Raw genomic sequence first — 14,801 nt, 5'->3', positions numbered from 1 at the left:
AACATCTTTATGTCCTTTGAAATGTATGTTAAAACCAATGGAATCTGTTTTACTCCAAATAAAGCAAATTACATACTCAAAATCAACACAACTAGTCACATTCGTACACGTTTACAGTTTTATTTAAATATAGGGATAAGATCAAATCATGGAATGAGACAGTATTGAATTAGACATAACAGAACCTTTAAAATTTGTAAAAAAAAAACAAACAAACATGACAAAGAAATATTATAAACAATAATGACAAAAAGCAAATTCATTTGGTCATGATGAAATCTTTGCACATAGCAACATATGCTACAGCGAATACATCACAAAAACCAAGACTGGCATATACTTTTCATGTAACTTTTTTTTTGAGAAAATAGATCTTTGTTGTGATATATCAAGCCTGTCAAGGTCCTAACTTAAAGCACCTGGGCCCCTGAAACAGAATCTGTAACTGAAGCCACGGTCCAGAATGCTCCATTTTAAATGGATTGTCGCACAAAAAAATATTCTAAATTTTTCGAACCAGCACTTGAATCAGAATACTTTTGCAATCGCATGTAATGAAAAATGAGTATAGCCATTGAGTTATTCAATAAAATGTATCCGTACAGCCCCACCTGTTGTTTGTTTGTTTTTTTCCTTAGTTTTTTCTGTCCACATAGCTGAGGTGGACGCACATGCTCAGTTCCATCCTTCAATTGCCTCCAGCCAGATCTACTGTTAGAAGCCGTGACAGTTACAGGGATATAGAGCTGCAGCAGAAAGGACATGCCTCTAAGAACCCCCCCCCCCCCCTCTCCCAAACTGCCAGCTTGAAATAAGTCTAGCAGAGCAATTGGAGCAATGTATGGTGAGTTCTCTGGATCCCTGTGAGGTACAGGGCTGGTTCTAGCTTTCTTAGAAAGAGATTGCCATGTTCTATATGGTATCTGATTAAATTTTTTACATTAATCATGGGATAACCCTATTAAGTACTAATGTGATCATATGTTGAGGAGGGCCATTTGGGGCATTTCTGACACCAGGGCCTGTATGTGACTGCTAATTCTTCACTCCTTATTCTTACAGTAGTTAAGCTCAGTAACTTCCTTTGTAAAAAAAAAAAGAAGACAACTGAAGCTTTATACGTTTTTTCATCCAGCATTATAGGCTCAAGTCTCAGTATGTGCACACAATTTACAAAAATGTTGGCATTATTATTATTTTTTTTAAATGCTGGATGAACTTAGTGTTATGTGGGACTGACTAATATTTATTCCTCTACTGATATCATACAAATCAATCTCTTGACACCAAAAACAATTGTTTCGGCCATCTCAGAAATGCATTTTGGCCACTCAGACGTTTGTCACATTATTGTCTGCAGCTAAAAATGGCTGACTCTAACGCTGGGTTCAGACCTGAGCGTTCGGAAACGAGCGCTCTGTATGCGCGATTGTACGGGCGTTTACAATCGCGCATACAGAGATTGGCGTTCACACATTGTCGCGCGTTCCCGAATTTCTATGTGCGGGAACGCGCGACAAACGCCCAAAAAAAATCTCAAGCACTTGTTTGAGCGTCGGGCGTTTTACAGCGCGATCGTACGCGCTGTAAAACGCCCAGGTGAGAACCATTCCCATAGGGAATCATTGGTTCTTGCCTGTTGTGCGTTTTACAGCGCGTAGGAACGCGCTGTAAAACGCTCAGGTGTGAACCCAGCGTAAGGGTCTATTCACACGTCCGTTGTTTCTTTCCTGATCTGTTCCGTTTTTTGCTGAACAGATCTGGACCAGATCTGGACCCATTCATTTTCAATGGGTCCTGAAAAAAAAAATCAGACATTGTGCTGTCCGATTTTTTTTCAGGACCCATTGAAAATGAATGGGTCCAGATCTGGTCCAGATCTGTTCAGCAAAAAACGGAACATATCAGGAAAGAAACAATGGACGTGTGAATGGACCCTAAGTTAACTTTTTTTTTCTTTAAAAAGATTCTCCATGTAAAATTTTGAAAATCTAAATCTCACAGGTTGGGCTCAAAAGTGACTTCTGCCAACATGTTTTTTCCTTCTCTGTTGCCAGGACTGAGCCAATCTTGCTCTGAGCCGCCACGCTGCTTGAGACAGATTTGCGTTAGGAATCATGTCCGTAGTAACCAGTCCGTGTTTGATTGCTGAGCACTAAGTAGATGCAACTTTGTTTTTGGTGCGTTAAGGATATCAAATTTTTGAGCGCGGTACCAATGTGCATGGCAAGACGAAACTTGCTGCAAGCATGTGAAGAACAAGCATGCATTAGCATTTTACTATACTTGTTAAATGCACCTAATGCTCTCAGTAGTTCTGCATCACTGAATGCTCTATAATGGAGTATTCGATACTAGTGCATTAACGGACAGTACTGAACTAGAATTTGGCTTTTTCCATTGACTGACATAACACATCTGTATTATGTTTTTATTTTATAGCATTAACAAAAGTCACATACGTGCCTCCTGTGCAAAATAGGCCCTATTTAGGCCTTATTTACAATGTAGATAAAGAATCTCTTTAAGACAGAACTGAGACTTCTCAAACACTGTTATTTAGCCACCTATTTCTTACTCACAAGCATCATCCCTTCCATATATTACAGCCTAACAAAAATAAATAATGACTAAAACAGAATAAAAAAAACAGGAAACATCATTAAAATAAGCTGAATCATGATTACAAAAATGTCCGCTTTACTTTATCCACACTGCCACCTAAAGGACACTTGCTGTATAGCATTCAAAAAGTGCACTCCAAATAAATAATCCAGTTAAGATTTGATGAAGCATGATACAGCTAGAAGTCTTTGAAAAACTAACAGCACATCACTAATTAGTCTGTAGTCGTTACCTACCTCAAGTGTTTTTAGTACTAGCATTTATGTCGATTAAGAATGAAATATGAAAACAAAATCATCGCACTTCAAGTGGGCTATTAAACTGCATTGGCGGCCGCAGGTATCGTTCACGCTCTATGGCTAATTGCTGGGCTGCACCTGAACTTGCAACTTGAAACAATGGCAAGACCAAATACAACTTGTATTTAGTGTTAAAGTTTTACTGGTGGCTGCTAATATATGTGTAATAGCATCCAAAGGGGTTTTATAGGATTACACCTCTTTCCCACACCTGTGTCCCTGATGACATACGTGACAAGATGGTCAGTGCTTCTGATGGTCTGTGAAAATGCCCGTGAAGGATCCATGTTTGGTCCGTGTGTCCATTGTTGCCCTGTGTGTCATCCCTATTCCACGTATAATGCTAGGTTGAAAATTAATTTCTAAATGATCTCCTACCAATAGCCCATGAAAACCAAGGACTAAACACAGATACCATGTCTGTGGTTTTGACAGACCCATAGACTCATAGACCCATAGACTGTAATGTTTGTGAGGAATCCGTAATCATGGACAAAAACAGGGCATGCTTCTGTGGTGTCATCATGGATCCCGTGGAAACCCAATGATGTGTGAATACACACGTTTAAGTCAGTGGATACGTGAGCGGTCTGTGGAGACCACGAACAGCACACATCCGTGATTCACTGGCATGTGAAAGAGGCCTTAGATGAACATGGTGACTTTCTTCCAAATACAGCACCTTACCTGTTCACAGGTTGTCTGTAGTATAGCAGCTGAGCCCATTCACTTCAATGGAGCTGAACTGCAATACCAGATATGACCTATGGACAAGTTTGTTTTTTTAGCTGTTTTTGGAAGAGAGCGGCCATGTTATCCAAATTCTGTATAACCCCTTCAAAGAGTCTTCACAAAGGTGGTAAGGATAAGAAATTTAGTGAAAATATATGTCTCTAACATAACCTGCAGACAAGACAGGTGGAACAGGTCAACGTTCATTGGGGGCCTACGACAGGCCTTCAATTCCCTGTATTCTATTGAGAGGGGTTGTCTACTGCACAGACATAAGAGAAGTATAAGTGGGCTGCTGAAGCTTGGTTCATGGAGAATGTTAGTGAAAGAAGGTAGACCTGTTATTTTTTGTGTGTACGTACTGTATATGGCCATGTGAGACAGTAACCAGGCTATTTTCTTCATAATATGGCAGGCGCAGCACCATGGGATGCCATAGGCCATGTATTACCGTTCATTTGCCCTGAGTTGCTGGGTCTTCATTGAACACACAACGTGGTATGTTTTAAATCCTTGGGGTGTTAAAAATTTTAAGCCAAGTCTTGCCCAGCCCTAATATTTTTTAATTCTTCCCCTTCTACCCTCCCAAACTTGCCAAGATAATCATCCATATAATCAGTTTCCATGCGCTGTGCAGTCCTAGAGGTTGGGTGATCGGTGATATGGTAGGTGAGGGTGGTGATGGTGTTAGTTGGAATCTCCCATCGCTTGTGGTGTCACTTGCCATACACACTCTCGTCACTGTAAGCCACATAGAGAAAACAATCCTCCTCATGGTTATCCTGAAAGGCAGAAACAGTTATTAGGTTTAGTGGCACAAGGATATTCAGCGCACACTGAGAGCAATGTGTTGAACAGTCAGCGCCATCCACAATTCATCACTACTTACAATGTTTTTGGAAATTCAACCTGAATATGAACGCTCTTCGAAAATCAATCATTGATTTTTTACATATTAGACCATTGAGACTGAGATAGATTTTAGATCAGCCAGATGGCTGTACAACCCAACGTATTGTATTATGTAATCGACAGCTGACTACATTTTCCCCAAATTAGGACTAATAAAGGGGTTGTCTCATCATGGACAATGGGGGCATATCGCTAGGATATGCCCCCATTGTCTTATAGGTGCGGGTCCCACCTCTGGGACCCGCACCTATATCAAAAACGGAGCCCCGCAAGTGAAGGATGGCGTACTGCACATGCACAGCCGCCCTCCATTCATGTTCTATGGGGCCGGCGAAAATAGAAATTTAGCCTCATAGAAATTCATGGGAGCAGGGGCCACGCATTTGATTTGTTACGAATTAATTTGTCACGAAACACTATAAATCAGGTATACCCAGTCCCAGGCCACTCTGCCCTAGGGTACGGCCACACAGAGCGGCCGTACTTAGGGTGGGTTGCGGACATGCTGCTGTGAAGAACCTCATGGCCAATTAGCCTGCAGCTACCTTTCATATAATAATGGACAGCACACTGTATAGTCGGTCTTCATTGTTAATTGCCGTACGGCACCTTTAAACATGGGCTGTACACACTTCTCCAACCCCAGCGCTCTCCTGCCATACAGGTGGGAGCCCTTCTTCTGCCATCTGCTTTTCCTCCTTTTACACATCATCTGATATCGATGAGAATATGTCATCAGGAACATCCAGCTCCTCCTCTCTATGCATTTTGCTGACTTTTCTAGGACTTGGAGACTTTGAAGGATGATTTGGGAGAAGTAAAGCCAATAAAAGATTGGCTTTTACCACCTAAGTGGTGCAGACTGGTTGGTATTGGTTGGCATGCTGGCAGTGGAAAAATAAAGGTTCCCATCTTATTGGTATTGAATTCTTATAGTAATAATTTTCAGCAACACTGTTCCCAGCGGATAAGCGATTGCCACGTCTCCCCCTATGCTCAGCTCACAGGACAATGGTAGAGATCGCACAGGATGAGGGTTTTATATGGCTGTGACATCAATCAGTGGATTGGCTGGCTGCATGGTATTATGGGTGATCTTACTTTCCCGGGCTTGTCTCCTCTAAACTTAGATTCACTTTGTAACACGAGCAACTGCCATTTTAGTAAAACCTGATTTGTTACCACGAAGCGTGAGGAAATTCGGATTTGTTGCAAATTTTCCTAACATTCGGACCGAATTCCTCTTTGAGTGCTTCACTTTGCTCAACATTAGTAGATACAAATAGCATCCAGGTAAAACTGATGCACTGAATAATGCCAAGTGCCAGGTGCATAACACAGGGATTCAGAGAAAAACTAAGACAAAATCCTTGACTCATGAAATGTCACCTTAGGCCTTGCACTAGACCAGGCATCCTCAAACTGCTGCCCTCCAGCTGTTGTAAAACTTCATCTCCCACGATGCCAAGCTGTAAACTGATACCTGTAGGCTGTTCAGGCATGCTGGGAGTTGTAGTTTTGCAATGGCTGGAGGGCCACAGTTTGAGGATGCTTGCACTAGACAATATATGATGTATCAGTTTCCTGGCTTGGACAGTTCTGCCAACCAATATTAGAGAACTCTGTGCTAGTGTTGATCGAGCATGCTAAGCCAAACAAAGCGGGTGCTCGAGTAAGTGTATTTAAATGTAATTTAGTATCCATTTCTGAAAAGTTTCTGCCAGGATTTGAACTCCCAACCACTTGTACATAAGAGATAAGGACCTTATCCATTCAGCTATAAAGCTGAATGCTAAACTGTGTTTAACCTCATAGTTTCTGATGTAGTGAGTATTCCTATTTAGCAGAAGACTTATTTTATATTTCTGTGCAGGTTAACATGTAGCTCTATAGTGTAGTGGTTAATGTCCTTGCCTCTTATGTACAAGGTTGGGAGTTCAAAACATTTATATATACACATAATTTTTTAGCCTACATATATATTATTATTATATATTTAGAATATATAATATATTTTAATATATGTAAATATATTATGGCTAAAAACATCAGTAGTAGTTTCCCACATATTATGCATGCATATATATCAGAAAAATTTATGGCACAAAATAAATGTGTAATTACAAAAATAAAATTATATATATATATATATATATATATATATATATATATAATACCACAGATGATGCAGCAGCACAGTCAGACGTTGTGCACTGGGTGCAATGTTCCTCAGAGAGGCTGGCTTGTCCTCCAACATATATATTCACCGAATGAAGAGGCAGCACTTCCAGTTATGGGTGATAGGGTGACGACCCCAAACTTTTTTCCCAGCAACGTTTCGGCCTTCTCACTGAGGCCTTTGTCAGCTTGACAAAGGCCTCAGTGAGAAGGCCGAAACGTTGCTGGGAATAAAGTTTGGGGTCGTCACCCTATCACCCATAACTGGAAGTGCTGCCTCTTCATTCGGTGAATATATATATATATATATATATATATAAATAATCATACTTCTGATATAAAATGTCCAATAATGCCCAAAAGCCTTTTTTTTTCATAGGCAGGTTATCCAACCAATTATTGGGATGAGCGTTCATACAGACTCTTGTTTGCAATATTTGGCCCATGTAAATGTGATGCCGATCACCCAACATGCAATGTCAATTGTAACTGTCTTCTATTGGATGACCGATCAGACATTCAAAAACCTCACTGCCCATATGACTTCTACTGTATGTCCCATATCTCATCTTTCCTTCCACCAGTTATACCACATATGCTGTAGGTGACTGGGCCAATTACTGGGAACAAACATTTGTACCCAAATTTTTTCCCAATAATTGAACCATGCAAATGTGCCACCGATCACCCAGTATGCTCATTTGTTCGGTAATCTGATCATTTATGCAGCTCAAAAATTCATAGCCGCACATCACTCTGTGTAAACAGGGATTTGATCCTGAGGCTGACAAACAATGAAATTCTATGGGGACAATTGATCGTAATTACAATTTCCCTAATCCTAATAATTAAGAGGATGGATAATTGTAAATGCAGCAGGTGATGATCAGGAATGAGCAGTTTGTTCCCAATCATTGCTCTTTGTATCAGCCCATGTAAATGGTCTGTAACTTACTAAGACAATCTTTTCAAGAACAGATAATTATCTAGAAATCCATAACAGGCACCCTAAAAGTGAGTGGAAGTTGATGGGTGAACAACTGTTGAACAAATGATCAACTGGTGAAAGACCATTTTGCAGACATGGCCATACACATTTTAGTCCATATTAGATCTTACAGTTGTTCAAACTGACCATACATGTTCAAGAAACAAAGCGAGGGATGAAAAACCTTTTTGGGCACAATTTTTCAAAGAAAGATTTTTATCCATGAATGACCTTGAATGACGTTGAACAAAAAACCTTTTGTTCATTTATTGGATGAAAATTTGAAACACAGCTGACTTTTCAGACAATGATGGTTGGTCATCGGTTGGCTAAAACAATTGTTTAAAATTTTAAATCCTTGTAGTTGAAATTGTTCATTTTGATAAACTTTAGACTAAAGTCGTTGTTCAGTGTCGGGGTTGTTGAGCTTTGTTGGACCTTGCTACCTGACCTTCGCATCTTGTCAGGCTTGTGGGTGGAAACATACCGACCTGCTTCTGGCTACTGGGTTACAGCACCATCGGTCCTCTACTGCCATTGATACAGTCCACTGCCTGTTTGTAGGGTTCATATGGTCCTCTGCAACCAGTGACTGGCTGCAGCAGTGACATGTCCCCCATGCATCGTGTGACCCAATGATGTGATGCATGGTAGACATGTCATTGCTACAGCCAATCAATAGCTGCAGTGGCAGACAAAAGGCAGCTGAGCACCGATGCAGCGGGAAACCCAGAGGTGGGGAACAAGAAAGTGTGTTTCTCTCCACAGGGCCCAAAGGGGGCAGGGGAGGTCTGACAGAAAGGCCTCCAAAGCTGGACAACCTCTTTAACACCAAAAATTTATCTTAAGATAATTTTTCATAATATAATTATTTTTCAGAGATTTTCGTATGAACATAACTATTCTTGGTTTCTTACTTCATATAGTTGTCCCATGGTAGCACTGGTAGGGGGAATTGTGTTGTTGACAAAAAAGAAGAGAGCGTCCTCTGGGCGAAGGTGAATCCGCTTCCTGATGAGGAAGTAAAACTGTCCAACTGGAGGTAAACACAGATAACATTCATTTACAAAAAACAACTTAAAGGACAAAAATGAAAGCCATGGGGTATTTTATAGGAATGTTTTTTCTCAGTGGTAGGTACCCAAGATTGCAGCCCCACACGTCTAGATCACTGAACATGTCACAGTATATTATATAATGTATAAGGTTTTAGAGAAATGACGTACCGGTCAGGTCTGATGGCACTAAGTATTTCCTTTTGTCTAAATCTGGAACTCGAGCTTTTGGAGCCTTTTCTACAATAACCTGAAAAATAAACATTTTTGAGAAATACAGTACATATAAAAGCTTATTTATATGTTAACATTAATATATGCAGAACATCAGGTGAGCTCAGTTTTTCCAATGACTTGACTTGTTGACTTGAAGGACCAACAGTACTGGGAGGAACATGGAAGTATTCCATAGTTATGGAAAAGGTGTATATAATCTTGATCAGTCCCCTAGATCAATGGTTACGACGTATTTTAGGAAGTAAATATGTACAGAACCAGGATATTTCAGTGATAAGGCAACATATACAGGAGAAACTTAAAAAATTAGAATATCGTGCAAAAGTTCATTTATTTCAGTAATGCAAATTAAAAGGAATTACATTAAAATTAGAATTTTGTGAAACGGTTCAATATTCTAGGCTCAAAGTGTCACACTCTAGTCAGCTAATTAATCCATACCCCCTGAGCAAAGGGTACCTGAGATTGTGACTTTGGCGTTCCATAAGCTATAAGGCTACTTTCACACTTGTGGCAGAGTGATCCGGCAAGCAGTTCTGTCGCCGGAACTGCCTGCCGGATCCGGCAAAATGTATGCCAACTGATGGCATTTGTAAGACTGATCAGGATCCTGATCAGTCTGAAAAATGCCTGATCAGTCAGAAAAATGCATTGAAATGCCGGAACCGTCTTTCCGGTGTCATCCGGCAAAACGGATCCAGCATTTATTTTTGTCACCTAATGAAGACATGGTAAATGACAAAAGCTGCTAGATTTACATCTGCTGACTAATGCTAGTCAATGGCTAGTCAATGGCTCCATAGAAATGAATGGGTCCACATCAGAAACGGTAAACAAACAACAGTCGTGTGCATGAGGCCTAACGCTGACAGCACTACACTCCACCTGGGCAACACACAATGCCATAGCAAAAAAAACTGTGGGACCAATTATCAAAAAATATACCAACTTTATTACAATAATGTATATAAAATATAGAAGAAAAAAGTCAAGCTGAAAAAGGATATACAGAGAAGCAAGGGGGCGACACCTCAATGGACAGCCATGTACCTCCGCAGAGCTGTGATAACAATCTCCGGATACCAGGCTATATGCTGTGTCTCACAATAAATGGTAATAAATCTCCTAAAATAGAACATCCGTGGTAATAATACATATCACCCACCCTGTAGGGGAATATGTTGTACGACTACTATTGCTAATCAAGCAATAATCACCATTCAATATGAGACCCACAGCATAAGCCCCAAGTAACTATGTGAAACAATGTACACCAAGTAGGTGAGAATTATTCAACTCACAGCCTCAGTATATAACATAGGCCTAAGGCCTCATGCACACGGCCGTTGTTTTGGTCCGCATCCGAGCCGCAGTTTTTGTGGCTCGGATGCGGACCCATTCCCTTCAATGGGGCTGCAAAAGATGCGGCCCCATTGATGCTCCGTTCAACGGCCCTGCAAAAAAATATATAACCTGTCCTATTCTTGTCCGTTTTGCAGGACAAGAATAGGCAGTTATATCAATGGCTGTCCGTGCCGGTCCGCAAATTGCGGAACGCACACGGACGCCATCCGTGTTTTGCGGATCTGCAATTTGCAGACCGCAAAACACACAACGGTTGTGTGCATGTAGCCTAATATGAATAATGTGGCATAACGATATAATCATGGACACGTATTACGAGGGACGTACTGAAGACATGGTCTGACCAAAAAGAGGTAAGGGAGCTCCAAGCGCAAGGCCTCGACGCGCGTTTCACGACGCGGTCAGACCATGTCTTCAGGTATGTCCCTCACCTCCTGACGAAGCTGTTAAGGTGAAACGTGCGTCGAGGCCTTTCGCTTGGGGCTCCCTTACCTCTTTTTGGTCAGACCATGTCCTCAGGTACGTCCCTCGTAATACGTGTCCATGATTTTATCGTTATGCCACATTGTTCATATTAGGCCTATGTTATATACTGAGGCTGTGAGTTGAATAATTCTCACCTACTTGGTGTACATTGTTTCACATAGTTACTTGGGGCTTATGCTGTGGGTCTCATATTGAATGGTGATTATTACTTGATTAGCAATAGTAGTCGTACAACATATTCCCCTACAGGGTGGGTGATATGTATTATTACCACGGATGTTCTATTTAGGAGATTTATTACCATTTATTGTGAGACTCAGCATATAGCCTGGTATCCGGAGATTGTTATCACAGCTCTGCGGAGGTACATGGCTGTCCAATGAGGTGTTGCCCCCTTGCTTCTGTGTATATCCTTTTTCAGCTTGACTTTTTTCTTCCATATTTTATATACATTAATGTAATAAAGTTGGTATATTTTTAGATAATTGGTCCCACAGGTTTTTTTGCTATGACATTGTGTGTTGCCCAGGTGGAGTGTAGTGCTGTCAGCGTTAGGCCTCATGCACACGACTGTTGTTTGTTTAGCGTTTCTGATGCGGACCTATTCATTTCTATGTAGCCGTTGAAAATGCGGATAGTCCACCGTTTGTTTTCCACGTCTGTGGTTCCAGTCCGTCAAAAAAATATAACCTGTCCTATTCTTTTCCGTGAAAACCGGTTCGCGGACCCATTCAAGTCAATAGGATCGCCAAAAATGCGGATGCACAACCGTCTGTCCGCATCCGTTTTTGTAGAATCAGTATCCTGGGTGGGGATATTAAAATTACACATTTTTTACCTTCCTTTTTGGTCCGCCCAAAAAAACGGAGCACACACGGAAACACAACGGAAAAAACTAAACGGCAACGGACAACGGAACAACGGATCCCCAATCTGCGAAACAGAAAACAACAACGGTCGTGTGCATGAGGCCTTAGACAGAGAGGTTTTGTAGGTTTATAATGCTAGTCAGAGTCAGAGCCGGCAGAGCTTCACTCTGCTGAAATGATAACTCTGTCTTCCATGACAGAAGATGGTAGTCTGGATTCTCAAGAATGTTCTTGATTGCGTCTTTCCTTCTAATTCATCTCTAAGCATAAAGCATTTCTATATGTTTAATAGGTAGCATCTGGAACCATCTGTAACAGCAGGATGCCACAGGGTGGCCAGTGACGTCATTTTGTGGGCTCTGCCCTGCCCAGAGGTGCCCTAGATATTCACTCTTTTGAGGATGCAGCGTCTGCTTTCATTTCCGTATTTATGTCAAGGTGACCGCACATATTAGAGGTAGGCCTTGATCATGCAGAGTTTAGGAGGGAGCTTAGGCGCGATGATCCAAACATACTTCCCGCTATGAAACTCTCATAATGTCTATAGTTCAATATTCCTATCTGATCCACGTAGCTTCGACAGTCATATAGTTAGTCATAGGTGTAACTCCATTAACATATACAGTATACTGTATATCTGCACTACCGCTGGAATTTGACCTGTCATGGACATTGGCGGGGTCTAACCCAATCAATACATATCATAGAAATCTACGTTTATCCTATTTCGTATAAAACTGCAAGACTTAAACGAGGCACAGACATGCGACGAGCCCTCCCCTCTCATTGCAGTGCTGAGGGAGGAGGAGCGGTGTGCGCACCATCTTTCCCCAGACGCACATACAGGTAGGGGGTCTGTTGCCTGCCCCCTGCCGAGCTCCACAATGTGGACACGTATCTTTATCATCAATTGTGTATAATCGTCATAGGCAGAGTCGCCGTTAACACTGTCACAACAGGAAAAGCCAACGACAACAAGTGACCCGATATTATACCTCCATGGTTAACGGTGCTGTAAACCTTGGTTAGGATACAGACTATGGAGATTATAGGAAGACTGTGAAAGGTGGTATATAGTATATAGACAAGAAAATCGCCCCGCTGTCATCTATATATATAATGACCACCCCACCCCCATGTATATAAGGCCATAGGATTCTCTATATTGCTGTGATGTGTTCTAGTGCAGGATATCGGATACTGTATAGGTCATTTATAATTACCCCTCCATGCTATAAAGAGGTTAATAATGCAGGGTAAGGCCATAGGCAATGCAGTCTGTAGACGAGTGTATAAGGCGTATACTCACAGGAACCCTGTCTGGATATTTCTTCCTAATCTTCTCCCCCTCCTTCTTCCTGTATTCATAGGGATGATCCTCTTTGTATTGAAATTTCATGGCTGCAGTGCTCCAGCGATGGCTTCAGGAGAGCAGATCCTTCCCTTTAAGCCTCAGTAGCGATGTCTGCTACCAAGCTAGGAGCAGGGTATTGTGACATCAGAGGACACTCCTCTGGGCAGCACCAGAAGAACCAAACAAAGGGCAGGCCGTGTTAACCCCTTCTCAGCGCCTATGCGACCGCCCCAAACTGGGACATACAGAACCCACACCATGCCAGGCTTCCTGCTTTAGCTACTGTGAAGGTCCTCCTTGTCATGAAAAGTTGCCCTGTTTGGACAAGCTCTGCTTTGTAATGCATGGCTGGAAGGCAGCGATTTACATTACAGAGCCATGGTATAGCAAAGCCAGCATGCAGGCAGGGAAAGAGTTAACGTTTTTTCTTTCTTCCATATGTGCTGTAGGGGAGGAGGCGAGTGATGCTGTGTTGTGTTGCTGTGCTCACCAGTCTTGTGACTGGATCACATGAATGCAGGAGAAGGTAAACAGGTGACTCAGCCAGAAGGGAGAGCAGGTGCTCCCTGTACTGCATAACAGGTGCTCCATGTACTGGAAAAGAAAAATATTTCCCACCCGGGAGGAAACAAATAGTTCTGGTTTATTTATGTAGCACCAACATATTCCATAGCGCTGTACAGAGATTTTCATTACTCCCTGTTCCCACTAGGACTTACAGTCTAAATTCCAATCAGTCTATTTTTGGAGTGCGGTGGGAGGAAAGCAGGATATCCGAAGGAAAACAATCCAAACACAAGGAGAACATACAAACTCTGCGCAGATGTTGCTCCTGGCCAGATTCAAACCTAGGGCCACAGTGCTAACCCCTGAGGCACTGTGATTTATCGATGGTGCACTTCACCCCAAAATAGTAGTAAATGCTGAATGTGTCTATTCAGCTAATTTTAGTGATATCTGTTTCTGGGAAAGCTGAGTGACATTATAGAGGTTATAAGAGCACACACGGGGGTTATCATCCAGCTTTTCAGTAATTAGGGGACAACCCCTCCATTAAAAACAGATGAACTGTCATTTTTGTCATGGCCATTTTACGTCAGCGTGTGCACACATTTTCTGTCCAATTGTCAGTTTTTAATGTCCGTTTTACATCCATCTAGTATCTGTTTTTAATGGCCGTTATAGATAATGGCCCCCACTTGTGCCCTCAGCATAGATAATGATCCCCAGTTTTGGCCACAGTATAGAAAATGGCCCTAAGTTGTGTCCCCAGTACAGATAATGGCCAGCAGTTGTGCCCCCAGTTATGTGGCCAATATAAATAATGGCCTCAGTTGTGTTCCCAGTACAGATAAAGGCCTACATTTGTGCCCCAGTGTAGATAATGGCCCTCAGTTCAAATAATGGTCTGCAGTTGGGCCCCCAGAATAGATAATGGCCCCCAGTTGTGCCCCAGTATATATAATGGCCCCAGTTCAGATAATAGCCTGCAGTTCTGCCCCCAGCATAGAGAATGGCCCCCAGTTGTGCCCCCAAAATAGATAATGGTCCCCAGTTGTGCCCCCAAAATAGATAATGGCCCCCAGTATATATAATGGCCCCCAGTTGTGTCCCCAGTATAGATAATGGCCCCCAGTTCGGATAATGACCTGCAGTTGTGCCCCCAGCAGTGATAATGGTCCCCAGTTATGTGACCAGTAT

The 14,801-nt window shown here is 41.9% G+C and overlaps 1 protein-coding gene across 1 annotated transcript; it reads right to left on the bottom strand.

Moving 5' to 3' along the window:
• Window positions 1-2,417: 2,417 nt before the first annotated feature.
• Window positions 2,418-13,281, bottom strand: GABARAPL1 (GABA type A receptor associated protein like 1). The gene is made up of 4 exons (XM_044296839.1): window positions 13,056-13,281; window positions 8,961-9,039; window positions 8,652-8,770; window positions 2,418-4,438 (listed from the first exon to the last, which is right to left on the bottom strand). Exons 1-4 carry the CDS (start codon window positions 13,143-13,145, stop codon window positions 4,373-4,375), a joined length of 354 nt encoding a protein of 117 aa, XP_044152774.1. The 5' UTR covers window positions 13,146-13,281; the 3' UTR covers window positions 2,418-4,372.
• Between the last annotated feature and the right edge of the window lie 1,520 nt (window positions 13,282-14,801).

The sequence above is a fragment of the Bufo gargarizans genome, chromosome 6, assembly GCF_014858855.1.
Source record: "Bufo gargarizans isolate SCDJY-AF-19 chromosome 6, ASM1485885v1, whole genome shotgun sequence".
NCBI classification, from domain to species: Eukaryota; Metazoa; Chordata; class Amphibia; order Anura; family Bufonidae; genus Bufo; species Bufo gargarizans.
Note: the sequence above shows the minus strand (reverse complement) of the source record. Positions and strands in the feature narration are given on the sequence as shown.

Excerpts from the sequence above, each read along its gene's own strand:
- GABARAPL1 (XM_044296839.1), bottom strand. The coding sequence starts at position 13,145 with ATGAAATTTCAATACAAAGAGGATCATCCCTATGAATACAGGAAGAAG. Across the intron at positions 8,771-8,960 it reads AGTGCCATCAGACCTGACCG|TTGGACAGTTTTACTTCCTC; the intron begins GTACGTCATTTC and ends GTTTACCTCCAG. Across the intron at positions 4,439-8,651 it reads CCATGGGACAACTATATGAA|GATAACCATGAGGAGGATTG; the intron begins GTAAGAAACCAA and ends TCTGCCTTTCAG.